Source organism: Pleuronectes platessa, chromosome 13 (genome assembly GCF_947347685.1).
Source record: "Pleuronectes platessa chromosome 13, fPlePla1.1, whole genome shotgun sequence".
Lineage (NCBI taxonomy): Eukaryota > Metazoa > Chordata > Actinopteri > Pleuronectiformes > Pleuronectidae > Pleuronectes > Pleuronectes platessa.
In genome coordinates, this window is record NC_070638.1 from 10,446,118 (window position 1) to 10,473,369 (window position 27,252).

Sequence of the window (27,252 nt, forward strand, 5' to 3'; positions counted from 1 at the left end):
TTTAAAGTACATTCAGTGTCCATTTATTTTTCTGCAGCCCAGAAAAATTGAAAAAAGTAAAACAAGGAACATTCATACTGCTGAAGTGTAGGTTTCTCATGCGTCTACATTTACAGTACAAGTTGATCAGATACAAAGTCTCTTAGAACTGGACATATTGCCACAATATATTTACAAAAATAACATTAAAACTGAAGTCTCTTTAAACATGTTGACACATTCATAAAAATAAAGCTTTCTGTGACATGTTTCCCCCCCCCCAAAAAACAAACAAAACAGGAAAAAAATCCTATTTACAGTCGGATATGGAGATGAGTCCTGTCGAGCTACAGCGGAGAACAACCGGTCGGTTTGCATGTTTGAGTAAAAGATTATCTGAAGCAGCAAAACAACAGAAATAAAAGTTTTAAACATCTAAACAGCACATTTCAGTCTCGCCATCATCATTTTCAAATAAGCATCTTTAAAGCCTCAGTGAGTTTAAATATGTACTGATGTAAGAAGAGCGAGCGGAACTCACTCAGCATCTGAACGCTGTCACAATGACATCGATTTAATCTGGGATTATTTTCAGAGTAAGATCTTAGGACATGTTTTTGCATTTTACTTGGAAAAGGAAAACTTATACAGCAGAAATTTTTTTTGTCAGAGAAGTAGGGGGAACATTTTGCCAATAACTTCTCATATTACACATCTGTACTTCAACCGTTTCTTCTAAATTACAAATAATTGCACTGTTCCCACAACATCAATCGAACCTGCTGTGGGCGGGGCAACCAAAAGGCACAAATAGAGACTGGGCATGGAACGCTCCATGTTGACACTGGCTAATCGCTTTTTCAAACAGTCGTAAAATGGCCACATCGTGCAGTTTTGCTACCAAACAAAAAGCTGCACCCGTGACTGTTCATCACCTCCCTGCAGTGGAAACACTGAGGGAGAAGAGGGTTGTCCGGCAAGAGACGCGTGATTCCGCTTCAAATACGACATGTGGCAAAAACCGATGACAGCAGCACGATCGTAACCGTACGATCCCGAAACGCTGAAGCCCTAATTCATGAGAACCTGTCTCGATGTTCCCCCAGTGGGAAACACAATGTATCTCTGTATGTATGTAGGTGTGTGTGTGTGTGTGTGTGTGTGTTTATATACAGTATAATGTGTGTGCATCTGATCAGTGTTCAAACCAAAACAATCTGAAAATCAATCGTCAGTGCAGGGAGTCCACTTCACTCAGCTGTCAAGCTCTTTGGTTTCCAAGCCTCTATAGTGCATCAGTTGCAGCAGGCGTCTCTCTCTCTCTCTTTCTTTCTTCCTCTTTGGGACCTTCAGACCGGCTTCGCTCGGCCGCACACTTTCTCAAATTCAGACTTATTTACTTCCACCACGTCTCCGCTCCTGCTGATGCCTCCTCCCTCATACACAGTCAGGCTCTCCTCCTTACAGGCATCTGGCGAGAAGGAGGGAAGAGCACAAAGTTAGCACACGACAGAGAAAAAGCAAACTGTGGAACAGGCAGGATTACGGTTAGTTTTTATGTTTTCATCCTTAAGAATTATGCAGATTCCAACTTCTGCTGCAGGATCTCACTGCAGCATTCCAAACCAGCATGTGTCTATCTAGACCTAAGCTGCTTCGGACATGCACTGAACTCCAGATAATCTGCTGACATTCTCCGGAGTGGTTGTATGAGAGAACGCAAATGTCAGAGTGAGAAGCTCCAGTGTTTCTCTGGAGTTTCTCCAGGCCAGACCCCTAGTAAGATCTCTGGAGAATGTCCGAATGAGGTCATGTGAGAAAACGGCAGGGGGATCCTACACAGGGATCACGGAGAGCGAGTGGGTGTGTGGATTCTAAAACACGACCGACGTAAAAAAGGTAAGTAACAAAACATGAATGGATGAAACAGGATGATGTCAATAGAGCTTTTTGAGATAAGTGCTCTTGAGATTTCCATGTTGTTGTGCATGCATCTGAGTGAAGGATCTCCTGCTGCATTGTTCTTGAGTGAAGAGCAAACTTTGGAGAAAGTCTGGACGCAATTATACAGATATTTCTATTGAGTTTTGCCGATGTTATTCAACACCTCATCTCTGAGGAAGTACAAGCAGCGGTTTTAAGTCGATGAAAGCAGAAGGAGGTGTAACTTTGCCAGCTTTTAATGTGGACGACATGTCAGACATGAGGACGTCTAAACGGAGCTGCCTGATTTCAAAAACAAGATTTCTCATTCTATTTGAAGCTCTTAACTGCTGCCCCACTGGACTTGGTTCAGAGCCAGTGAGAAGCTGCAGCAGATTCTCTTCCAGAGGTTGTGTTAATGCAAAAATATATAAATCAGGATATAAACATACCATGATATAAACATACCAGTGTGGACGGTTAACACTTGTGCGTCATGTTTAATTTAGAGCACTGATGGAGTCACAGTTTGAACACACAGCAGCCTCTAACGCTAAAGATTCATCGAAATTATGCAAGCATGTTTTTTTTCCTTTTAAATTTTGCTTTCAAGCATATCAACACAAAACATTCACATCAAAGTGGAGCTTGCTACCAGCAAAACGGAGCAGAATATATAATATGTGAAGCCGCTGCACAGGGCCGGGTGTCAGTGCACATTCAAACCTCACATTCACGATTCAAACCACCGTGCAAGTATTCTCCATTTTGCAGTTTGGTTCTGTGTCGGCTCACGGAGCATGATTGCAACTGAACCACAAGTGTATTGTGGTTACCAAGGACTCGTCTTGTGTATAATGAACAGATCAGGCAACAGGTCACATCCCACCATGTTAACAGCTTTTGGGGGGAAATCTAAAACCAAACCAAATTCTAGCAGCTTAAACTACATCAGACACAACATCCTTTAATTTACCCTCTGATGTTCAAACTTGGAAAATACAAAAAGATGGTTAAACATGATCTGCACTGACTAGAAGAGGAGAAATCCGAGAGCAGAGGTTTCACGTGCGAAGAGAAGCAGAGTGAGCTCGAGTGGAGGAGCTGGAGCTCAGGAAATCCAAGCACAAGCAGGGTTTGTTTGAGTGCAAGCGAAGGGGTTTGAGTGAAAGCATAACAAAAACCGAGCGTGAAATCAAGTCCTGCTCTCCAACTGAACAGCCGTAGTTTTGATCAAAGATAAGGAGAAAAAACATAGCAAGTGCATGTATCAGAAGGACAGCGCTACTGTGGCTCCATCCCCCGATTGCCACTGCATAAACCCTGGTTCTGAATGCACAAAATGGCGGCGTTCAGATCTAGAGAATAAAACATTTATATTCCTGCACTATATGTGAATATCTGTTTCTCTCCATCCGTCCAACATTATACCCAACTGATCTATTCTATTCTAAGCCACCGTACATTGAAAACTACCATGTATGTTTCAAGTATGTTTCAATGCGTCAGGTAGAGATCAGTCAGTGATTTCGTTGATGAACCAGCAGCAGATTTCTGTCAGCGAGCAGCGACTCTTCGCCTCGACACACACCTCCACACACAGAAGCATCCAGCAGGACAAACACCGTGCCTCCTCACAAGCAGCCGCGAGCAATACCTGGTGCGTTTCCTACCTGGGGCAAGGTTAGAGGGCGGGTTGGGGGGGGGAGAGAGCTCAGGGTCCAGGACAGAATGGGGGGAGGGTGGGGGTGGTGCTAGCAATGCTGAGCATCTATACCTGCGGGGCTGAGCACCAGAGCCTGGAGGATGTCCGACAGGGAGACGATGCCCTCGATGCTGGAGCGCTCGTCCACCACCACCAACCGATGCACCTAGCATGAAAAAAAGAAAGAAAAAAAGATTAAGTTAAGCTATGGTTGTGTCCAAAACCAATCCCTTATTTACTCCTAACTCTTCTGCAAAATCTGAAAAAAAGATGTATAAATAGTGTTAAATGTGTGCAAGAGCTGTAAGGTTGTTCTGTACCGCTGCCTTCTATTGTTTGACATCCGAGGCTTTGTATTCAGACAGATCACGGGCCCCCCGAACCGTGATCTTAATCCCATATAGGTTTGCATCCAAGTTTTGTACAGACCTGACTCCAGGTAGGGTTCTATTACCACAGGTCCTAGGTCTGTTTAACATTATGTGCAATAACCGAGTGGATCCGAGAAGACCCAACCCCAATCCTGTGTCCTCATTGTAGGATGAGAAGATGCAGGCCGGGACATAAGGTCAAAGAACAAGTCTCGTGTAAATGATTAGCATTAGCAACACTAGCAGCCAGGGCAACGAATGTGTAATTTAAAAGATAGAACAAGCGCTATTTTTATAATATTGCAACAAAAGTGCCAAGCTGACTGTAAACAAGTCCATCACTGTGAACATAAATGGACTTTTAATCTGAAGGGTAAGGGTGGATTAAGCAATCAGATTCAGATCAGTGCTGAGTGGGTCTATGTCTCTTGGACAGAGTTTCTCTGTTCTGTTCAAGCAGACGGGTCTGGGTCGGGGTCGGGTGGAACATTTCTGGGTCTTTTTCGTGTTCAGGCACAAACTTTGGACTCATGAAGAAGTCTATAATCAGATTTGTCAACTTTGTCTCCACATCATACAATTCGCTCGCCCATTTTTCTTTAATCCAGCGCAAAGCATGATGGTAGGTTTCGCTCGGTTAGTGACCATCGGTTGTACTCTGCTTTTCACAATGCATTGTGGGATACTGTGAGAAATGGTGTATAGTGGACTCTGTGGTCAGTGATTTCGGACACTTTCTTAAAGCATGTACTGCGAGTGTGTCTCACTTCAGCTTTGACTATTCTGTCCACAATGGTCTCCAATGTCTCCATTTTGTGGCATTTCATGACTCCTTCGAAGTACTGAGAGCGATGTTTCAGAGCCTGCGTCACCGTGATGTCCAGGTTGTTGTACGCCTTCTCAGCAGCCAAGTTCTACAAACATGAACAAGCATAGAAATAAATCAAAGTAAGACAATGGATCACAGAGCCACGTAGCCTCTAATATTTAGTATTTGGTCTCTTAATGTACAGTAGGAATTGCAGAAAATTCAACTCACAATCACATCAAACTTGGAGTAAATATCCACGACTTTGCCTGTAAGAAAAGAAAGAACATGAACGTTTATCTAGTGCTTATTAACAGAGTATGTAATGTCAGTACAAGTGTTTGTGATCTTACCAGAATCATCCACTACAGGCAAAGCAGACACTCGTCTCTCCACGAAGATGTTGAGTGCTTTGATGATGGGCGTGTCCGGGTGGATGAACGCAATTTGGTGGTACGTGCCGATGCCGAGCTCCCCGAGAGTCTGCTTCATGAACGCTGGCTTCGGCATTTCACACATCTGGGACACGCACAGAAACACAAGGAGACACCAGATGAGATCGCTGTCCTGGTTCATCAGGGCAAATGGATATTTTGGTAATACCCACATTGACCACAGGGGGGCAACAGGCATTGGAAGGAGGAGGAAAGATGAAGCTTCCATCAGGAAATAAATCATTTTTAAAAACAGGCAGAACCTGTGATCAGTCCTGTTTAGGTGTAGCAACACTGTGATGTTTGTTTGTGGAGGCGTAACACTAGTAAACAGCGACTGAGATGAACTCACAAAGAGCTGGAGGAACTTGAGGATCCTCTTGTGTGTGAGAATGTAAAGTGCGTTCCCCGTGACGGGGTCGATGACAGGCAGGCGGTGAATCTTGTTTTTGATGAGGGTGTAGACTGCATCGAAAAGGCTGTGAACACAACAAACACAATGACCGGTTAGAGGCGGCACAGTAAAGATAAGATCAGCTGACAGAGACAAACCCAAAGCAGATACCATAACCCGCAGTCAGACACGTACCTTGCATCAGGCGATATGTTGACCAGAGGTTTGAACGTTTCTTGGAGGTAAACCTCTGTGAAACAAGGAGGAAAGTTTAGTTGTTGTTTTTTTTTTTTTATTTTAAATTCTGATTTAAAACACGGATACAAGACACTCACCTCTCCACGTCTCTAGCTTGTGTTCCTCCAATTCATAAATCTGCACCTGAAACACAAAAACAAAACGTTGAAAACTAAATGGAGAAATCCTCAATGTGACAAGAAGCAAAGGTGGGAAGTGGACGTACCATCGGTGACTTGTAGTATCTGTGTAGTATGATGATGAAATCTGTGATGGTCAGCATTCCTGCAATGGAAACGAACAGTGAAAAACACTTCATCTGTAAACAACACACACAGCGCCACCGTGCCATTTGCTGTGCAATTGGGCAGAAGAGACAGCGCTTACAAGGGTGTGGTTCAAACAACACATCACTGCCCCCCCCCCCCCCCCCCCCCCCCCCCCCCCCGCTTTATCCTCTCGCTGACTGGACATTCATTATTCATCACAGGGCCGACTTGCGATAAACTCCATGCAGCACAACAAAAGCCAATTCACCGGAGGTTTGGATTTTACTCTAACAGGAGGTTTACTTTTCGGAGACGCTGCAGTGCTTTCTTTTCCCCGACCCGAGGGTCAATACAGAGGAGTCATTGCTGTGCTTAATGGTTTATGACAGCTCTAATGACTTCTGCTCAATATAGCATCATGCTCCACTAGCCCATGACCAGCGCCGTTAACACACAGCACTGCCCCTGTGTTGATTTAGTGATAGTGCGGTTTTCCGTCTCTGAACTAGAATGTTCTATTCCAAACAGATCTGCCTTTATTAAACTTAAATGGATCAAAACGATGTGGACTGAACTCTCGGATCCAATTACTTGTCTTTATAAATAAGCAATAAATAAATAAACATATAAGAATACATATAAACATCTTTGTGTGAAAGTGTTTTTCCTTGGTCATACGTTGTTTGCCTCTGAAGTTACAGCAGAGACGGGCAAAGTAGATGAGATGAAATTAAAAGTCTAACAAAATGAAACCTCCCGTTACCTTGAATAAAAGTTTGCATTTCTCCAATTTGAATATTTGCCACAGTGAAAGTAAACAACATACATAACTTAGAACTGGTTGATTTTATTCATTGTAATGAAGAATAGTAACATACTATATCTAATTTGGTCTAAATACTTAAAAGTACCAATTTTATTAAGCTAGAAAACTGTTAACAAGTAAAGCATTCCATCTTTTGCTCTTAAAAATATGGAAACCTCTATAAAAACGATATTATGTTTCCTATCAGTGTGTGATAAGGAAGGACATAAAGATCATAAAGTGCATTTCCAGACAGGTTTTGTGGTTCTTACCCACAAAGCTTTGCTTCTCTGTGTCCCATAGCGGGGCAGCTCGCACGCCGTTTGCTACCAAGGCGAAGAACGCTTTCTTAACCTGTCAACATTTGAAAGGAAACAAAACTGGATTATACAAAATAATTGCGCATGTGATGATCTGTTCTACAGCTAAAACATCTCACCAGCTGATCAGTGAACAACCAGAATCCTCTGGAAGCTTAATGAAGGTTCAGTCATGACCTGACATGGTCGGTAAATTCATGGGACTGCGTCGACAAAATCTATTCCTCTGTTCACAAATACTTAATTTCACTCATTTGTTTCTTTAGAAGTCTCTCCTGACTTTCGGAGATTTGGATATTTCAAGATATCACCTGGGTCTCCCTGAACAAACAAATGAATGTCTAAATCAAAAATAATCTTTAATTCCAATGAAATTGTCGTTTAGCGACACATTCGCGGGAATAGAAAATCCTCTTTTCTTGGAGAGGAGTGTAAAGTCTGGCTGCTTCGTGTTGGTTTTAGTATTTTCTTTACTCTCGACTCTCCAGTTGATTTAGTGGTTGAAGATCTACACATCAAAGCGGTCAGACCTCTAATGGATTACTGTTTAACAGCTTTATGACAACATCTCAAACAAACTGCTCCGAGGCACAACAATCCTGCTTTTTTTATTTTAGTTTAACATTAACTCAGGTTTTTTAGGTTCTTAAGACAAGCCGCTATCTCAACATCGTTTAAGCTTATTTTTAGATTTCTTACTTTTAATCCTTTTTTTGACTGGAAAGCAGTTTGTAACTGTAGCGGTTCCCTACATTTAAAATTATTGTCATATTATTATAAATATCATTATATGAAGGTTGATCTAATGTTGCTGATGAGGAGCCGAAGCACACTGACAAACGACATGAACTGGAAAATGTATGTCGAGCACTTTAAGTTCTATAATAAAGAATCAGCTCATCAGTTCCCTTGAATTCAACCAAACACATTTCACAAACTCATAGATATCAGTTCACTAAATGTGTTTGTCATCAAGATTAATTAATTATTCTCTTGGAAATCTGAGCAGATTTCAAAACAGCCTTTTACTCACAATGTTAAAGAAAGTGAAAACAATTCCTGGATCTGCCCCCTGATCCGGATCAGCACTAAAGTTAAATGACTTCTTCTCTGACCAACATTTCATCCTTTCCAAGTTCTGTTTAAAATCCATACAACAGTTTTTGTCTAAACCTGCTAATGATCAACAGTAAAAAAAAAAGTGCAATTCCAAAGACATCAGAACTCACCTGCAGCGCGGTGTCAAAAACCACCAGCTTGGAGCTCGTGGGGACAATGTCGTAGCACTTGTGGGATTTCATAAAGCGCATGTAAATATCACTCTCAGGTTCAGCAGCTGGAAGAAGAAGAAAGAGGCAGGACAGTACTTTTAGGAGGAAGGTGAAATCGCACAAGGAATATATAATGAGAGCCGGGAAACAAAAGACAGTCTCAGAGGCTAAACAACCATTACGGCTCTGAACCACTTACTGCCACTGCACTGTTCCATCCCACTCATAATTATGCTCCTCTATGAGCAACAACAAGCACGGAAACAGTGGAAAAACATGGATGGAAGAAGAAGAAGAAGAAGAAGAAGAAGAAGAAGAAGGCAGCAATTTGAAGATTACAATCACTTAAGGAACTCTGAGCAGACTTGTTGATTTGTAGAGAGTCAAATGAAGATTTAGTGTACGAACAAAGTAAAAAGCATGAAACTCTCCAAGGTCAGTGAATGTAAAGATTTCCACCGCTCATTGATTTACATTATTGTAAACAGAGACAGAAAAAGGTCTGTGGAGCTGGTCTTATGTATGAGCAGCTTTTAGAATGTTTCCAAACATCTGTATCAATTCATTAATATATGTATTGCCTGTTCTCTGTGACATTTTTAATCTTAAAGACTTAGGAGACATAGCTGCCATGTGTACTTATTGATTTGAGAGCCCAGCTGCAGGGAAGATTGGTCCTTAGAAAAATAAAAAGTTGATGGACATTTAATCTTATTAAATAACAAGACAGATACTCATCACAAATTTAGACGCCTCAAGGTTTTAGACTTTTGACAAACAGCAAAACGTTTTATAAATCAAGTAAGACAAGACATATAAACACTGCATCAGCATCTGTCCAATACATTTTTAAACCTATCAGAGGAGGGAATCCCTCACATGTGACACCGCTCACACAGAATGAATGGCTCCATCAGTGAGAACGCAGGCGGCAGACTCTTTAAATCTAGATATGTGTGATTTGGACTAAACTGCCATCATGACGCCCTGATCAACCTTTCAACACATATAACAAAGAACTGGACAAATTGCACAACCCTCGTTCACTTCTTCTCTACAGTGCAGGTTTAGAAGATATGTAGCATTACAATTAGTTATTCTTACTCCATCGATGGAGGAGGTGAGTCGGTGGAGCAGTGACAACACAGAGCAGCAGATGATCGCACTTACCTTCACCATCTAGTTCAAGTTTCTCCAGCATGCCTTCGAATAACCCGGACACCTGAGACAGAGACACAGAGGAAGAAGTTTGCGCTGAATCCTCTCGACGACACACGACTGGAAAAAAAAAACTTTGCTGTAAACAGTGAATGAACACGAGCGTGAAGCCACTTCTCCAACCGGCGGCAGCGATCACACGGACCGAGGAGGCGAGCACCAGCAGCAAAAGAAAGACAACGGAACTCAAACAGAACCCGAGTCCGCACACTCTCATGTGTTCCGTTAAACACGCGTCGAGATCGGACACATGCAAACACGCGACGTGACAAAAACACGGAGCTGCAACTTCAGCGACACGTTGTTGTTGGAGCACACACCCCTTTCATCTCGGAGTGGAACAGTCCTGATCCATTTGCTGCAGTGGAGGGAGATCTGACGCGTGCACGCTGCTCAAACAACCACCACACGCACCCACTTCACTTCAATAGACCAACAACACTCACTGTGTGAACAACAATCCACCGAACACCACACACACAGCCTCACGTGCAGCGCAAGGGTGGCTTGGAAAAATCAAACAGGAAGCTCCACGCGCTGAGGACACGCCCCTCCATGCAGAGGGGTGCCTCACCATATTAGGAAATCCCTCGCGTTGCTAAGCAGCAAGAAGCTGGGGATGCCTTGTCACATCCTCACGTTTCTGTTCCATCTGACAAAACCAGCAACATGGCCGACACCAGCGAATACTTGAGTCCCAGCAGCAGCAGCGAGAGGAGATGACAAATGTGTGTTTTATTAGAGTCTCGCAGGCTGCACGGGCGAGCTCCCAGCGTGAAATGTGCTGTGTCATGTTGAGAGATTCGCATTCGCATTATGCGTTTGTTGATATATGATTTTCCTCAGTTCCCACTTTGCTGGTGTGTTCACAACAAGGCCACTGCAGCAGTGTGAGAAGCCTGCGTACCTGCTCCGGGATGTGAAACAGCAGACGTGTCGCCCTGCGACGGTGACGCAGCGCTTCTTTGGCCAAAAAACTACTCCTGCACTTTCATAAATCTCCCCGTGCTGCAGCACAGCGGCTGAGGCACCACAGCAAACTCCAGGGAGGCAGACCTACACAAATCCATTGAATGGATTGCTTTTAAACTGTAGGATTCTGTAAAAAGTAAACCACAATATCAACTTTCTTTACATGTATGATAATGGAGGAGGGTCAGTGACAAGCTGAGGGACGCCGACTCATCCTCATCCTCAACCACGAGTCCTTGGGTGAAAAAATCAACAGTAACTACTGCTGGTGATGAAATATCGATCTACCTTCTCTGGCTAGAATCCACAATCGCTCACAGCAGACCGGTCGGACAGAGCTGCAGATAATTATTCATTAAATCTGCACAGATGGTCGTGGAGTCATTCCTCACCAGCTGCAGGAAACTGCTCACACATCATGACTCAGAACGCCTGAATCCTAATAAACCGTCTTGTGCCGAACACTAGATTTGTTATCAGCTGGTTGAGATTTTGCCTTGATGCCAAAACAATATTGACACCTACCACCGTGAAGCTGATGCTCATAACAAATTTATCAAACACAGGTCTGTTGACACGACCTCATCCTGGAGCATTATAGCTTGAACTAAAGACATTTGCATCATCTGTGCTTTCTGCTCACCACCGTGCAGTAAACCCTTCTGACTCAGCACTGATAAACAGCACATGACTCACAGACACAAGGCCTGTCAGGCCACAAAGGAAAAATACTTTTCAGCTTCAACATCCCATGACCCAATGAGTCTGATCATTCTTTCAGAATATGAAAGTTAAATTTAAAGATGCAGCTTTTTACCTGCAAACTCTGCCTCAATTTGCTTTCAGTAAAAGCAACAAATACAATCAAACATTTTCATGCTTATGTCATTCTACACTCCAGGACAGTTCGGTCATTACTTGTGAAGTCTGGCTGCATCATAAACACTGAAAGATGCACTAACTTTGTGAAGCCATGGGCGATACTCAGCCTTCCACATTATGTTTAGAATGCAACATCTCCGACTCAAGCAACAAGTCACATCTATTAAGGACTGTGTCACAGCCACAGAAATCACATGCAGCAAAGGAACCGCCCTGACTCAAATTCTTAAAATAGCTAGCGATGCAATTTAAACAACTCCTTACAAACAGTGACTCTCTCTTTCGTCGTGACTCACTTGATGTGAGGTAGAGTACACTGGCACAGGGCTCGAGGAAGGGATCGGTGGTTTGGTGGAGGGGAGGCAGAGACGCTGTCCTGTGTACGCAGGTGTGGAGTGGGAACGGGACCTGGAGCTCGGCTCCAGGCGCTCGGGGCTGGGCCCGCTCTGCTGGGCCTCCGGGGTGAACACAGGCTGGCTGGCCACCTGGGTCGGGGTGGGTGGTGGTGTGGAGAGTCCAGAGGCTGCGGACAGAGATAGAAAGGTGGAGCGTGAACACCTCAGCTTTGGTTTCTCTCTGGTTCTGTTCAGACCTGGTGTTAACATCCGTTCTGAGAGATCTGATCATAAGTTCATTTTTTCACACCTGGAATTAAAAAACTGTGTCCCCTGTGCCCACGTGTGATCGGAACTCACTTCCTAAATGTCTGATGACAATGTGTGAGTTGTCGTGAGAGAAGGAGATAGACAGGGAAATTTTTTACCAGTTTAAGAAAAATATAAATCATCATGTAGTGATCACTGTTGATATTGTGGTGGTGGAAACAAACAAACAAATCGACGCTGAGAACCGTAAAGAATAACATTTAAACCGCAGCGGATCAACCTTGTTGATGTGTAGCTGGCGAGGCTGAGGTGCTGAAGTTGTGGCTGCTGCAGATAGCATCAGTGCTGTCACATGCTATAACAGAGAAGGAATGCATATCTGATCCATCAGGGCCTGACGGCCGTGTGTGCTGAGAAACAACACAGATACCAGAGATAAACCCTGGCTGCTGACAGACAGTGATGCAGTCTGTTAACCTCGATTACCAAATGCAGCCAGAAGACTGATTTAAATAAGCTAATGTAAGATGTAGATATACATGAGAGATGTATTAAAGGCATCATGTTCAAGTTTACAAAAAGATACTGGATACACTTGGTTACTGATTAAAAACTAAACATTATGATTTTTGTCATTAGTGTGAGGCTACACTGCAATGAGGAGTTTCTGTTATTACTTTCTACCCAGTGTGTTTGAAAGTTATCAAAACTTTATCTCTATTGCAAATCTCCATGTGAACAAGTTATACACAGGTGCACTGTGCTGTCAAAGTAATTACAGACTGGTATTTTAATAGCAGAGCAGATGATGTAGGCTGTCTGGGGCTGATGCCGATATAAGGAATCAAAAAACTTCTCATACAGACATATTGTCCGATATATTGACAATGTCTCCTTAACTACTGTTATGATAAGTGGCCTGGGTTTATACAGCGCTTTTCTATTGTCGATGAGCACTCAAAGTGCTTTGATACAGTGAATCTATGTGCATCTACTTTCTCTATCAGACATCAATCGCACACTAGCCGCGCAGTCGTCAGGTTTGTAATTTGGTTATGAAGTAAGGGAGACTGGGATCGAACTACCAGCCCATTGGTGAGAGTACGACCAGTTCTACCTCCTGAGCCACCGCGAACCCTAATGACAAAAAAATGTATACAGCTTGATATTTTACAGTTCAACCATATAGGTAAATATTAATAGTTTAATCATCAACTATATATATATATAAAACTTGGACTGTAACACTTTTTAAAAGGAAATGTAAACATAAATGCACATCTTGTCTGGCATTGTTTATTTAGGATATGAAGTCAGCTAACAGTAACGCTTATGTGATAGCGGGTTATTAGTCCAGGCAAAGTAGCATTTTACAACCGACTAGTTGTAAAATAATAAGCATAGATCATTTTTATGAGGTGTCCAGAACAACATACTAAAAGTCCTAAGAAATCCTAATTGAGGAAATGTGTTTAAATCTCATCAATCCGAGATGTTTGCCAATAAGGCCAGGGAACAATACACCCCAATGGGGCTATTTTTTTCCTTTACTCCTAACAAAATGAAACTTTACACAATGAAAGTACCCATGAAAAGTAACATTTTTTGTGTTACAAGTTTCTTTGAAAATTAATTTGAATATGCACATGAGCTCCACACTTATTGAATATGCCCTAATTTGCATAGGCCGAAACACCATTCATATGTATGACAAATACATCGGCCCAGCAAGCTGCTTTCAGACTGACCTCTAACCTGAAAACTGCCTGGCTTGGTGGTACCCGTCAGGGGTATAACCCCCGTCGGTATAGTCTTCAGGGTCATGGAGGCACACAAGCCTCCCCACCACAAATTAAAATCTAGATAAAGCGTAATGAAGTCCACGTATTATCAATTAATATTAGATTTAAGTAAAAGGCAAAGTCCTTTTAGGGGGAGTTTCAGAAAAATCGAAGATCCATGATTGCCTTCATTCACCTATTTTGCTTGTTACCTGACGACTCTGTGTAGGAATGTAATTACAGCACCGATTCCCCCAACCTCATCCTGAGCTGAAGTCTAATGAGCCAGAAGTGAAAGAACCATGTGGGTGTGCAGAGCCTTTCATTTTTGTTAATCCACTTTTTAATTCCACGTCTCTTCCTAAACATTTCGTGCCACATGATCCTGCAGCCGTTCAGGAGGAGCCGGGTTTATTCCTGTGTGGGATCAGGAGGCAAAGAGCGACCGGTGACAGCTCCTGTTACGTCGCTGCTGGTGGGACCTCATTAAATTTTTAGCCCGACAAATTGGCTGCATGTTCTGAAAATAAAATATGGATGATGAAGAAACAGAAATTTAAGAAAAACCTTGAAACAAATCACAAGATGAGACGACAGCAAAGAGATTCATCAGAAGTTTCCCCTATTTTTGTTTTTAAATGCACTGATTAAATAAGCGATCATATTTAATTGATAACTCAAGGCTATAATTATCCCCTTGGCACATTCTTTAAAAACTCTGCATCCCTCTGACTGCTTTAAGGAAATATCTATGGAATATTCTCTCAAATATGGGAGCAGACCAAACGATTCATCATGCAGGTTGTCTTTTCCACAATGAACAGTCCGATTTCCACGTGAGCATCATCGCAGCAGTCAGCTGTCCGTCACGCAGCTCGCACTGTGACATTGCACGTGGGGAAGGTGTCCATCAGATGGAACATAACCGCCCCCCCCCACATTCAAACATACTCTTTCACATCAGATGTCACCATCTTACGCATGATGACATGTGACACTCATGCTGCCCCTTGCTCCACCTGGCTGACGTATTTCTAAGGCTGCAGCCAACGAAGGGACATGGATGATGTGGAACAAACGGTTCACATTACAAATCCTCCACCATGAGACTTTTGTCGTGTTCAGATGTCACATGAGGACTCCTGAATGAAAACCATATCAGTGAATCGTCCCACTTGCCTCAGTCATATGTACCAACCTGAGATCGTGACTCAGTTAGTGCAGTAACATCACCTCATGTCTACAGATAAACTTTTACTGCTTTCTTAACATAAGGTTTGTTAAAATTAAGCCCTGTGTGTTGTGAGACCATTTTCCTTCGCCTGTCCATGTGCACTCCAAATTATCTCTTGACATTTAGTTGGCGTGCACTGGCCCTCTTTGGCACGCCCTGCTTCCGCCGTGTAGTCTTCTTATTTTAGCCACGCTGTTGTGGCACATTCCACAGGAGGAGATAACAGAAGGACTGGGAGCCCTCTCCTGAGCCTGGTTGATAGGGGGCAGCTATAGACACCACAGAGGAAACAGGAAATGGATGCCTTGCTTTAAGCAGTGCATCCAAATTTACATGCATTATATAATAAAACAACCTTTACAGGACCTGATATGACCTTTCAGAGTGAAGATATAGCTGCAGATTCCATACATGCAATGACTCAAGTGTCAGAACCAGAGCAGTAGAGAGGCAAACACAGGCCCAAGGAAAGTGTCACCTCTGGTAAGTAACTCAAGATATCTTATGCACTGGTTCGAACTCGTGTGTAGATAGTGAAGCAATTTGTCATATAGAAACCAGTCAGTGACCCTGAGTAGCAACTAGAATGACACTGAGAGCTCAGAGAGCTCAGAGAGCTCCTCCAAGGCCAAACAGCCCCCTTCTGAATGCTTAAATTCACTGGATCCAGATATTTTATTTTGGATCAACACCAAATTGCACACACTTACATAATATCAGTCCCAAACACACCTTTCTCTATTCTCTGAGAAATTGAGCAAGATGATGAAAAATGTCTCACAATCTTGAAGAAAATTTTGAAATACTTGATCGGCTTCCCGATTTGGATCCGCACCAACATTTAACAGTTTCTTCCTTAATCCACAGCCTTCCACCAAGTTCCGTGGTAATATATGTTGGAGGTACCATGGTTTTATTAGACTAATGTGCTAGCTACACCATAATACAGGCTCCCGGTAGAAACTGATGTGACGGGTTAGCACCTCAGGTTCACAAAATCACATACGTGTGCAAACTGGGCTACGGCGAAACATTTTAAACGAGCAGTCGCAATTCAAAGTGACATAAAGTGTTGCTAAGAAACACACATGTCCTCTAATTGGCTGAAATTCCACATGTGAATGTCAACTTCTTTTGTTAAATCTTTTTCGGGGGGTGTTTTGTCCCTGTATTTGTAAGGACAGCGAAAACAGACTGGAAATGCAGGGAAGAAGAAGCAGAGCAGTGACAGGCAGTAAATGGTTCGGAGTCAAACCGGGGACTTGTTGCCTCTAATATCAGCATTAAGGGTGCGGGGAGCAGTATAAGCAGCGAGGCTGCATCCCTCATGGTATATGAGGCTCTGGATCAAAAGACTGATGATTTAAGCGGAGGTGTCACCACACCGTATACTGCTTTTACAATTAACCATACATCTTACACAGCCAAATATAGACGTACATCACTATGACAGGACCCTGCTCTTCTCATCTACTCCCCCGAGGTCAGAGAGGCTCTAAATCAGGAGCTGTGAAGACCGTGATAAAGTGTCACTTGAACACCTCACACCGTGTCCCAGTGCTTCTCCCATCAAGCATTACGAGCCAACAATAACCAGTTCATCTGCATGGTGGTCGGGACTTTTCTGTTTGTTCATAATAACAATAATAGTATTAAGAACTTTACACAACACAAAGTGCTACACAACAGGAAACAAATGGTTAAAATACACAAGGAACTACATAAATAATAATGGTCATAATAACATTAGATAAAAGAACAATAATAACCGGGCCCCAAAGTTAATTTAGGAATACAACTTCCGAGAAAGAACGTTTTTATCCAAGACCGTAACAGACAGCCTTATTTCCTCAGGCAGTTCATTCCAGAGCCTTGGGGCCTTGCAAGAGTAAATATGGAATTAAAAGATTAAAGGTATAGCCTTGGGCCAGGCCATCAAGAGCCTTAAAAGTAAAAACTTTGAATCAATCCTGAAATAGGAAATCAGAAACGATAAAACAAGGGTGATGTAATCATATATCTTACACAGTGCTAGTGAAAAGCTGGGCTGCTAAATTTTGTACAGACTGAAACGTTTGTAAGGGTTTTCTAAAGAAGAGAAGAGAAAACACCATCGCAATAATCAAGGCGTTACTGGTCGGGCTTTAATGCTTCCTGTCTATTTTAGTAAATTATGATTATTTAAATGGAGCAGCTATTCTTAACAGTCTCCCTTTGGATATGGGACAGAGCTATGACACTGAACTCAGATCGTGTGGCTACAAACTACTCCCTACGCGATGACAGTATTACTACAACATAAACAAAATGACATTCATTCACTGCATTATGCGACGGGACTTCAGTTAATATCTTCACTTTGCATCTGCAGCATTTAAATCACTGCAATCATTTTCAAGTGCAATGCATGAAGCACGCTTATTTGCAGTGGTTTGAATGCATCTGTGTTTACTAATCTAGCAAAGTGATGGCAAACCTCTCCTGCACAGTTTTACCACTTGGCCGGCTGCCTGACGCCCGTCATGTTAAACCAGACACCGTCCACGTAACCAACACCCGAACTATATGGAGCAGCCGAGGCTACAACAAACATTCAGCACATACATTAGACCGATACCAAATAAAACATAGATGCCATCTCTTTGTTTGTGATGGAGGAGTTTCTAACACCTTATCCTGAATCCTTTTAAAGATAACCTCCTTAATAAGCTGCACTATCAGACTGCAGAGGAAAAACTGTAGATGTTGTCTCACTGTTAAAAGATCTGAACCTGAGATTAACGGCTGATGAATGAAGAAAACTGTAAAGATAAAGGCGAAAAGCACAGCAGGTTACCCGACAGACAAGATGCCTCGGACTGATGCCTCCCTCCTAACCCATCTTGCTCCTTGCGCTTCTTGCTCCTCCTCAGGCTGCCAAACCTCTTCATGGAACACGGGGGGTTATGCGCTCAGAACTGAATCTGACCATCACGAGAAGGGGGCGCAGAGACGGCTCGAAGGGAGAGTCACTCCGTTTCCAAGGGGAGAGGGTTTCACAGACGTGACGGTGTGCAGGAAATCCAAAACCGGATGGCTTTGAAGAGGAGTCACAAGAATGAGAGATTGTTTTTTGTCTTCGGCTGTTTGGTCCTTAAAGAAAGTCGGAAGCTGGCATGTGATGGTCCTCTTTAATTTCACACAAATCTGCAGGAGAAAAGCATTACTTTGGCTATTCCATAAACCTCTCCTTGTTCTTTGAGTCAGCAGTTTCGGGTACGCACAGAATACGAAGCTTGCATGTTCAAGAAAAAAAGCTCCCGCCGGGCGAGAGAGCGCAGAGGCAGCAGGAAGCAGTGAACTGTATTTAAGGAAAAGACTCGGAGAGAGAATGAAAGCAGCCTCGGCAGAGAAATGTCCCGCTCGCGAGTGATCCAAGTAACAACTGGGGCAGAGCACAGCGTTTCTCCCCCCCCACCCTCTCTCGCTCAGCGGTGTCAGTGCTTTAGACTGTCAGGTGCAGCTGTGGGTGGCATCTCTCTAATATAGCACCCGTGTCAGCAGCCTGTAAAAGGAGGCCAGTCTGTGAAGGTTACGCCGGCGATTGGCTGGGGCTGCACGTCTCCCCGCCCCCCACGTCTTACACTGCCCACCTCCCCTCCTCTCCCCACCCCCCCTCCCCTCCTCTCCCCACCCCCACCCCAGAGTGGACTCAGCACAAGCACATCCGTCTCACTGTGTCTTTACACAATGTAACACACATTTAAAGTTTCCTCTGATATAAAAAAAACCTCCTCCCCATTCCATTCTTCTTAAATTCGTAGCTCAGCCATTATTATGGATTGTAAATATATTGTTGAGGGTTTCAGGAGTCAGGGAAGGTGATCCTGCAGCTCCGTCATTTGTACAGTCAGCTGTCCGTAACTTTTGGGGGCCTGACCTTTAAGAACGCAAAGGCCGCGCCCCCCCCCCCCCCCCCCCCCCACCATCAGATGACAGCGAGGGGACATCCCATATTCTGTCAGCTGATCAGAGAGCTTCCATTCAATACCGCTCGCCTGCCCTGCCCTCAACAGATGGCCCGCTCTGTACTTGCTGCTCACACTGGCTGCAGCATATCCAGCACAGATCTCAATTAACATGTTATGCAAGTGTTCCTGTCTGCTCAGTGGGTCAATGGCCCAGTGTGAGTGAGGGGAGCTGTGATATCAGTGAAGAAATCGCTCCCGTTTGCATTGGGGGTTGCTAGGTTTCAGATCCAAGAGGATTTCAGATACTGTTTAGGGTTACAAAAACACAGCCACGTCTCCGAGGTGCTTTTTGTTAAGCTCTGCCGCAGCTTAGAAGAGAAAAAAAAAAATCACCCGGGCCTTGTATGGCCTGTGTTTTGTGAATTTGGAAAAAGACAAAACTGCCCAGTTCCTTTATTTACTGACAACATACAGAAAACGGTAGCAACGGGGAGAGAGAGACGGGGAGAGGGGAAAAAAACGTGCAAGGTTGTGTGAGGAGCTCCTGAGAGTCCGGTCACTTCCAGATAAGGATATGAGAGCGCTACAGTTGCCTTCAGCGGAGAGAGACTGACAATGTCCAGGCGATGGGAAAATTACACATTTAGAACAGCTGGACGGTATTCTGATCATAATTGTAGCAAATATAGAGACAAAGGTGACCTGGTCTTTTCTGTCAGGGCTCTTTGGTGGCTCTTTACCCTGAGGAGAGCCATCTGGAAAACTCCTTATCCTCGTTTAAATCTCTCTTAAAGACACATTTTTATAGATGTGCTTTCTCCTAGTTATGATCTTACAATATATTTTAGTAATTTTACAATGTTTTAATTTATCTTTTTTTTCCTCATCGTGATTCCTGCATTCAACTTTTCATTTCCAACTTGTAGCTGTGTTTTAAAAGGTTAGAAATATATAATTAAAGGGTATTAACATTATAGTTATGATGTAAATAATAGTTATTATTATTATTGTTGTTGTAAATGCACCTAAGTGAAAATTAGCCATCCAATGATAATATGCAACAGATTCCAAATTCACATGCTCAGGGTTGAACGCAGGTGATTCGAAATAAAACTCCCCTGCTTACATTGAAAAATGAAAAATGTAGTTGGTAGAAATATTGAAACCCACTTGGAAGTCAAGATTATGCCTTGAGCACACCCTTGTGGTGAAACTGGGCTCTACAAAAACACCCCACTAATAAAAATAGAAGGGGTTGTTCTTGGTTTCTGTGTGATATTCATTTATAGATTGTTGATGTTATCATTGGCAAGCATTCGCTTCAAACGACATCATTAGTTATTGAACCACTGGAGAGGACGTAAGGTCCCAAACCACATCAGACACTGGTAATCCTGAGCAGCTGGCCCCCAGAAGGCCATACACACACATTGGTGTGCGTCGGTGTGTTTTACTTTGGTTTCCATCAATAACAATCTACAGAGCAAACGAGCGTGCTGACGCTTGAGGTCTGGCCCTCAGAGAGCTATTCCACCAAATAGTGCCAAACCGACACTCTACGAGGAAACAGTGAAGAATGAGTGCAAGGCCAAAAACATATGACTCATCCTGGTGCAGGACGGACGCTGCTGTGAACGGGGCTGTTGCCATGTGGAACAGGCTGGTTTTTGTTGTGTAATGATCAGCCACCCGAAAATACACAGTGAGCTGGAAATGTGCCCGATTGGTCTGTTCCTCATAAAACAAGGACCCTTTTTCTGCCTTGTCTGTCTCATTTGCATTTCCTGAAACACAACATTCTTACCACTATTTTGATCTTGGGTTTGCATAGAGATATGCAGTATGGCTGTATGCCCATCTGAGGGACGTCTCTATCTCACTCTAACAAACCTGCTCTGCATCGCAGCGCTCCATGCGAGGAATTTGGCGATGAAAAAGATTATTTGTTTTTGAAAATAAATAAGCAAAACATTTCCTTCCAAGTTGTTGACGTCAATAAGAAGTTGAACGAGAATGAAGGAGCATCTGTCGGCACTCAAGTGATCGGCCATCTGTCTGACGTGGATCTTAACCCTGTTGGCTTGTAGGACACCACAAAACAAAGCAGTGGGTTTGCATTGTTCCCTCTGATCAACTGTAAGATTGATGCTCTATCAAGTCAGCTCTATCAAACGCAGCCAATCATTTGATCTCATTAACTCAGTCAGGTGTTGTACAGGTTCCTGTTGACATAACCAACGCAGCAGGAGATCAGGTCTCTGTCTGACCTCTCCACAACAGCAGAATCGGGAACATTCACGTGAGGGGCACCTGGGTAGAGCGCGCAGGAGGCGGAACATGGTGTTAAATTCAGCTGCAGAAATCGAAAACGCAGCCCCGACATTTTCAAAATAAAATGGAACCAGCAGCGTTTCCAAACTTCTCCGTTGAGAGGGTTAGGGTCCTACATCTGCTCTTCTCAGTAGAAGATAACATCAGAATTGATCAGACTTATAACAAAGATAACTTCTTAAATGCTGTTACAGCAGTTTCTCTCTGTCTCTGCTTCATGAGTGTTCATCAGGATTGGGCAGACAATGCAACGAGAGATCTTGGACTCACCTCTTCTGGCTCTAGAGAAGATCTTGATGCTCGAAGGTGTCGAGCCGGATGACGAGCGGAAGATACCACTGAAGCTTAAGCGGCGGGGGGACTTGGGTGGGGAGCTCTGGTGGGAGGGGTAAGGGAAGATGGTTTTGGGCGAACCAGAGCTCATCTTCAATTGCACTGGAGCAGACTGAGGGCATGGTGGCAGCGGGGTGCTGGCCGGGCTCCTGGCAGACACTCCTGAGTTGGGGCTCGCTGAGCGGATGAGTCGCTCCTCCTGAGGGAACAAGTGAGGAGGCAGAGTTAGGCAGACAGATTTAAAATGTGAAAAACTCTGCACAGAATATTTCCAAAACAAAAGGCCTCATTGAATGAGCAATTTATTAAGAAATGAAAGCAACTGATTGCACTTCAATGGACAGAGCTGCTGTCTGGTCACTTCTCCTTTCTCTATGTTTTATTTGGTCAGCCACATTTTAACCCTTGGTGGGTGCAAAGTCTGATGAGGTTTGTTGACCTCTCATGAGGTTTGTTGACGTTTCTAAACAAGCAAATGAGATAAAGGTTACGAAAAACCAGCAATATTGATTAGCGGTCTTTCTTTCTTCACCTGGGTCATGTCAAATCAAATCACACTTTTGTGCTGCACCGCTGCAGATTTTTTTGAATCTTAATGATTTTAAAGAGCTTTAAAACCATAAGATAACCCCCTGTGACCTACATTAAAGGAATATGACCAAACAAAATCCCAGAGTCTCCCTAGAAGGTTCAACCTCCATTGCTCCATATCTCCCTTTTGTTTGTGAACTGAGAGTTAAGACATTTCGGTTCCACGTGTTTCTCATGTAACCAAATCCCACTGAATGTCATTAAAACCTGTGATAGAGCAGCTAAAAAGTGTGATGATCTGACACCGGGTTTACGTCTCCTTTTCTGTTTGACAAAAAGAAAAATAAAAAACTAAATTTTAACAATTTGTGCTGATTCAGCTCCAATATTGTGAGTTGAAATGATTCTTTCACAACACAAATCGAGGGTTTTCCCCTGTGAATAGGATATCCTGCCCTGTTTGTCTGGTGCAATCAAAGGCCACCACAGTCAGCCACATCACCTTCAGCAAAGGTCCTTAACAGTGTACATAACAGACAATCAGTGACATTGTTTTTCATGATGACTTTCTGTGTTTATAACTCTGTCTTTTCGAGGTCTGCATCTTGTAAACAGGCAGAGGAATCCTCCATTAGTCGGTGTGCAGATTATAGAGAGAGAGAAAAAAAGAAAAAACTCAGACAATCGAGCTGGAGACAGCGAGAGCCTCCTCCCACCGCGGCCTGCTCGGATACGCCATCAACACATCTATTAACTATTTGTGCGCTCTGATACAGTGAAGCTTTGACACTGATCAGGGGCCATATTTACCACAAACAGTAAAATGTTACAGTAACATTACAGTGTTTCGGTAACAGTGTCGGCAGGTAATAGTCTGTATACAGTAAAAACTACTCAACTAAACGCATCAGCTGAAACTGCAAAAATAACTATTGTACCTCTAGGAAGGGAAATACATTCATAAACAAATCGATGCAACACATCAAACTGAAAATGGGAGCATTGTTGTGGGTCAGTTTCTCTTTTACTCATTCAGTTTTCCTTTCAGAAACTGGTATTAAACAATACATTTCATTATAAGATAAAAAACTGAAAAACAAGGTATTTTTTATTTTCCATGGTCAATACAGGATGATACCCCTTTCCCACTGAGGCAGTTCCAGGGCTGAACTCGGACCCAGTGCCTATACCTCGAACAAGTTCTTTGTGTTTCACCAGCCAAAGAACTGGCTCTCTGTCAGAAAACCTGGTTCCAGGCCGGCACAAAGTCTTTGCCTGTTTTGTACAAAGAGCCGTCTACGTCAGAGGCTGGGGGCGGGACCAACCAAAACCTTGTTGTGACCAAAACAGTGTGCAGCATATTTTCTGCAGAGAAACAATACCTTGGATGCCAAAGCAGAGCAGCAGTGATCCAAGATGAATTAAAAAATTACCTTTAATTTAAAAGCAATTATAGAAACAGTGTATCTTAGCCATATTAGATACAAAAGATCAAATTCATCCATCTGATCTTGTTTGTCCCCACATGACCCTTAATGTGATGAACGATCAACAACACCACAGGGAACACTGACACACGTGCATGTCAGTGATTAAATCTTATTTATTATTGTATGGGTCAGAAGCTGATGAGTTTGGGAACCCCTGACAATCATTCTGTTGGTTTGTGAACGTAGCGCTGCTCCACCTTATGACATCATAAAATACCACGATATCTACAACTAGCTGAGAATTAGGCTGCGGTCGCTTTCAAGATTGATCACAGTGAGAAATCATGACATTGCTCAGGATGGTATTTGTTTAAGGGCTTGCCCTCCTCCACACGCATATTTTTAAACCAATCCTTTGACAGATCTGATGGGAGTGCAAGCACACACCCATCTCCTCTGTTTGCCAACTACTCTGACTCTGTCATTGTGCAAGAGCTTGTTAAGGCAAGTAAAGCAACAAGAAGAACTTTGTCTGCATGTCTATCAACAAAAGTCACAATTCTGATTTTTTTTCATGATCGCACAAATGCTACTGCGGTGTCATTCAAATATGTAGTCGGGCAGACGCACAGTAAAAGCCGAAAGAGTATTCCTATTCATATGAATTAGAGCAGACGGAAGGAAGAGGCTGCTTTCTTTTAGAAAAATCAATTTCCTGTATTCCTGCATGTGATCTCTCTATGTCTGGACACAGTGGGCGTAGAGTTACTGTGACCCAGTGAGGGCTGGCAGGAGACGGCCTCGGGTAGTATTTTGCTTTCCTAAATCCAAGTCTAAATGTGCTCGAAGATAAACAAACAAGGTAAATCATGTGTGGGAGAGAAAGACAGTTTGAGGAACAGAGACAAATAGAAAGTAAGTGAAAGTAAATGGTGACACAAAAACAAATGACATGGAAATCATTTCTGTACCGTGTGAGCGCCACTTTTTGTCGAGCAGCTCGTCTCCACTTGTGGAGAAGTAAATGCACCAAAGTCCTGCACATGAAAAAAGGAAGAGAAGAGCTGGGTGTCAAGGATGAAGCTCACTTCCAGGAAATAGAGCAGAGAAACAAAAAGGCAAGTCAGAACAGGTAACATCAATGCCAGTTTGGCCACCACACGCTGTCTCATCTGGTTTGAAGACCAGACTGACAATAGAGCTCTTTTTCATCACTGCGAGGGAAAGTGATAATTGTTTTTACTTTAGTGCTTCTCGTGCTGCCTGCAGATACAAATGTTTCACCACAGCAGGAACCTTTGCAAGACAATGCAAACCACGCCTTCCCCATACCAGGGTTGTGTGTCTGCAGTTCCCTTTAGCAACACTTGGTCGTTTTTTATACCGTAAAACAACAGCTTCTAAATCATTTTGATGCTGCACACGCTTATAATAAAGAGAATGGCATGTCTGTAATTTGCCATAGCGCCCCCTGGAGGCCAGGGATTACACTATGTAACTCTGTTATATCGGGCTGGAACCTTACAACCTGCTTTACGACAGACATCACGCACTTACAACCAGAGCTGAAACTTGCAGCTAGCTTTAAGAGACAACTAGCTAACCATTCTCAGTGTGGACATCATGGCAAAGTGACGGAGCAAGAAACCTATCAAGAGTGATATCGGAGCATTTTCACTCATTGGCGAGTTCTACAGGAGGCCATGGATGCAGGGCATTATTATGTTAGTTCTCATCTCCATCTTTGTATTTAAACAAATAAAACTAACACATCATATTTGTGTTAAATGTCTACCTTGTCAATTGTCGGCCTGTACAAAAATGCACGTGTGTACAGCCGAGTGCAGGGAGAGGCTTGGACCACAAATCGTATATTTACGACAACAAAGTCTGCATCCCACCTGTAGGGGGAGCATGAACATAGCTGGGAATGCCTCTTGCACTGTCACGAGAAGCTTTTCTATACAACATATAACATGGCTGTTTAAGGCTACTATAGCAGCCACCAAACTGTTCTCACAGTATCCAGAGATGTTCAATAGAACTTCTGTGCAGTAATAGCATTCAGTTCACGAGGCTCAGAGGCTTGTGAAGAAAAGACTAACCCAACCCCAGGCACAAATGGGCCACTTGGTCAATAGAGTTCATTGTTAATCGGACCTGACGACTTAAATGAAGTAAAATAAACCATGATCCTAAGTATAGTGGCCGTGATGAGTCATGACTCATTGGTTTGGACGAGATCGGCCCCTCTGAAATGTTTCCTTTAGGTCGTGTTACTTGCTTTTTCCTTACAATACGTCGATATATATATTTATTACTAAACATACTTATTATGATACCAAAGCTGCAGTGATTAGTTTTCTTATAGATTAGTTGATGTGCAACAATTTCATGGCAGAAACGTTTTTTTTTAGCAAAAATATCTTACCTATCTGAGGGGAATCGGTTATGCATTATAACTCCTCACTTTTCTTGTATAATAAGCATTATATTGATATATAGAGACTTTGCTTATATTGCTACTGATGAAAATGATAATGCAATAATGTACATTTTTGATTGCTCAGCACTATTAGGACCTCACTACAAGGCTTTTTGTTTCCTGACATTTTAATTTGGCAATTGTCTAAAGAGGTCAACAATAGTGACAAACGTCAATACTACAATGACGTCACATTCAAGAGTTAATGTCAGATATATTGATAATGTTTAGAGAAGATACGTGTCCACATATAACATAATTTGGGCTGGGTGATAACACTATATCAATAATTATTTACAATGCAATTTTGATCAGTGACAATATAACAAAAGTCAACACACAATATTGCAACACTAAACACACAACTGATCGAGCTCAGATTTAAACGTGTTTGTCATTCGAAGAGTTTAAAACCACAACCTCAACTCAGGAGCTAAAAAAAACTGAATTGATAATATCACATAAGTCGTGAAACTTAACGACAGTGAATAATATTTGTGTGAAATAAACATTCACTGAAGAGACACCTGTCAATCACACACAACTCTGGTGCGTCACGTGCGAGCACAAGCGACAAACAAGGGCTAAAAGTCGCGGGTTATGATTCCGCAAAAAGTTCGACAACAAATCGAGCTTTTTCTTCGCTAGTTTTGACTTCGAATACAGTCACGATTAGAAACTAAACCAGCTGATACTCCACCGACTCACTGGCATGTTGATCCGCAGACTCCTGCGCTTCTTCTGCGTCTTCTTGGCGCTCTGCTTGTTGGACTCCATCACGGTGCTGCCCATGTTTACTCCGCCGGAGGCTGAACCTACGCACAGCGCGTTATACACCACCGCCTCACCGCGACTTGTGTCCGCTCGGGCCGCCCGCAGCTCCTCTCCAGCCGCCTGCAGCTCCTCCTCAGCCTCCTGCTCTCACTGCGACGCCACGGAGCCGCGGCCCCGTCCACCAGGAAGTGCTGCGCGTTCACGTGGTGT

General features: G+C 43.1%; 1 protein-coding gene across 5 annotated transcripts; it reads right to left on the reverse strand.

Moving 5' to 3' along the window:
* LOC128454082 (5'-AMP-activated protein kinase subunit gamma-2) lies at positions 1–27,200 on the reverse strand. 5 transcript variants are annotated; one of them, XM_053437255.1, is made up of 16 exons: positions 26,977–27,200; positions 24,755–24,820; positions 21,760–22,021; positions 11,885–12,111; positions 9,687–9,738; positions 8,475–8,581; positions 7,198–7,279; positions 6,078–6,136; positions 5,950–5,995; positions 5,810–5,864; positions 5,573–5,699; positions 5,140–5,305; positions 5,018–5,055; positions 4,746–4,892; positions 3,680–3,773; positions 1–1,450 (listed from the first exon to the last, which is right to left on the reverse strand). In XM_053437255.1, the coding sequence occupies exons 1-16, from the start codon at positions 27,058–27,060 to the stop codon at positions 1,329–1,331; spliced, it is 1,734 nt and encodes a 577-aa protein (XP_053293230.1). In that variant the 5' UTR covers positions 27,061–27,200; the 3' UTR covers positions 1–1,328. The 5 variants fall into 5 exon arrangements, with proteins under 5 accessions (XP_053293230.1, XP_053293232.1, XP_053293233.1 ...); XM_053437257.1 differs by lacking the exon at positions 24,755–24,820 and having other exon boundaries at positions 26,977–27,199; XM_053437258.1 differs by lacking the exons at positions 21,760–22,021; positions 24,755–24,820; positions 26,977–27,200 and adding an exon at positions 18,045–18,781.
* Between the last annotated feature and the right edge of the window lie 52 nt (positions 27,201–27,252).

Coding starts and splice junctions, on each gene's coding strand:
- LOC128454082 (XM_053437255.1), bottom strand. CDS start 27,060: ATGGGCAGCACCGTGATGGAGTCCAACAAGCAGAGCGCCAAGAAGACG. Junction 6,137..7,197: donor AGAGAAGCAAAGCTTTGTGG/GTAAGAACCACA, acceptor TTTCCATTGCAG/GAATGCTGACCATCACAGAT. Junction 4,893..5,017: donor ACTCCAAGTTTGATGTGATT/GTGAGTTGAATT, acceptor TCATGTTTGTAG/AACTTGGCTGCTGAGAAGGC.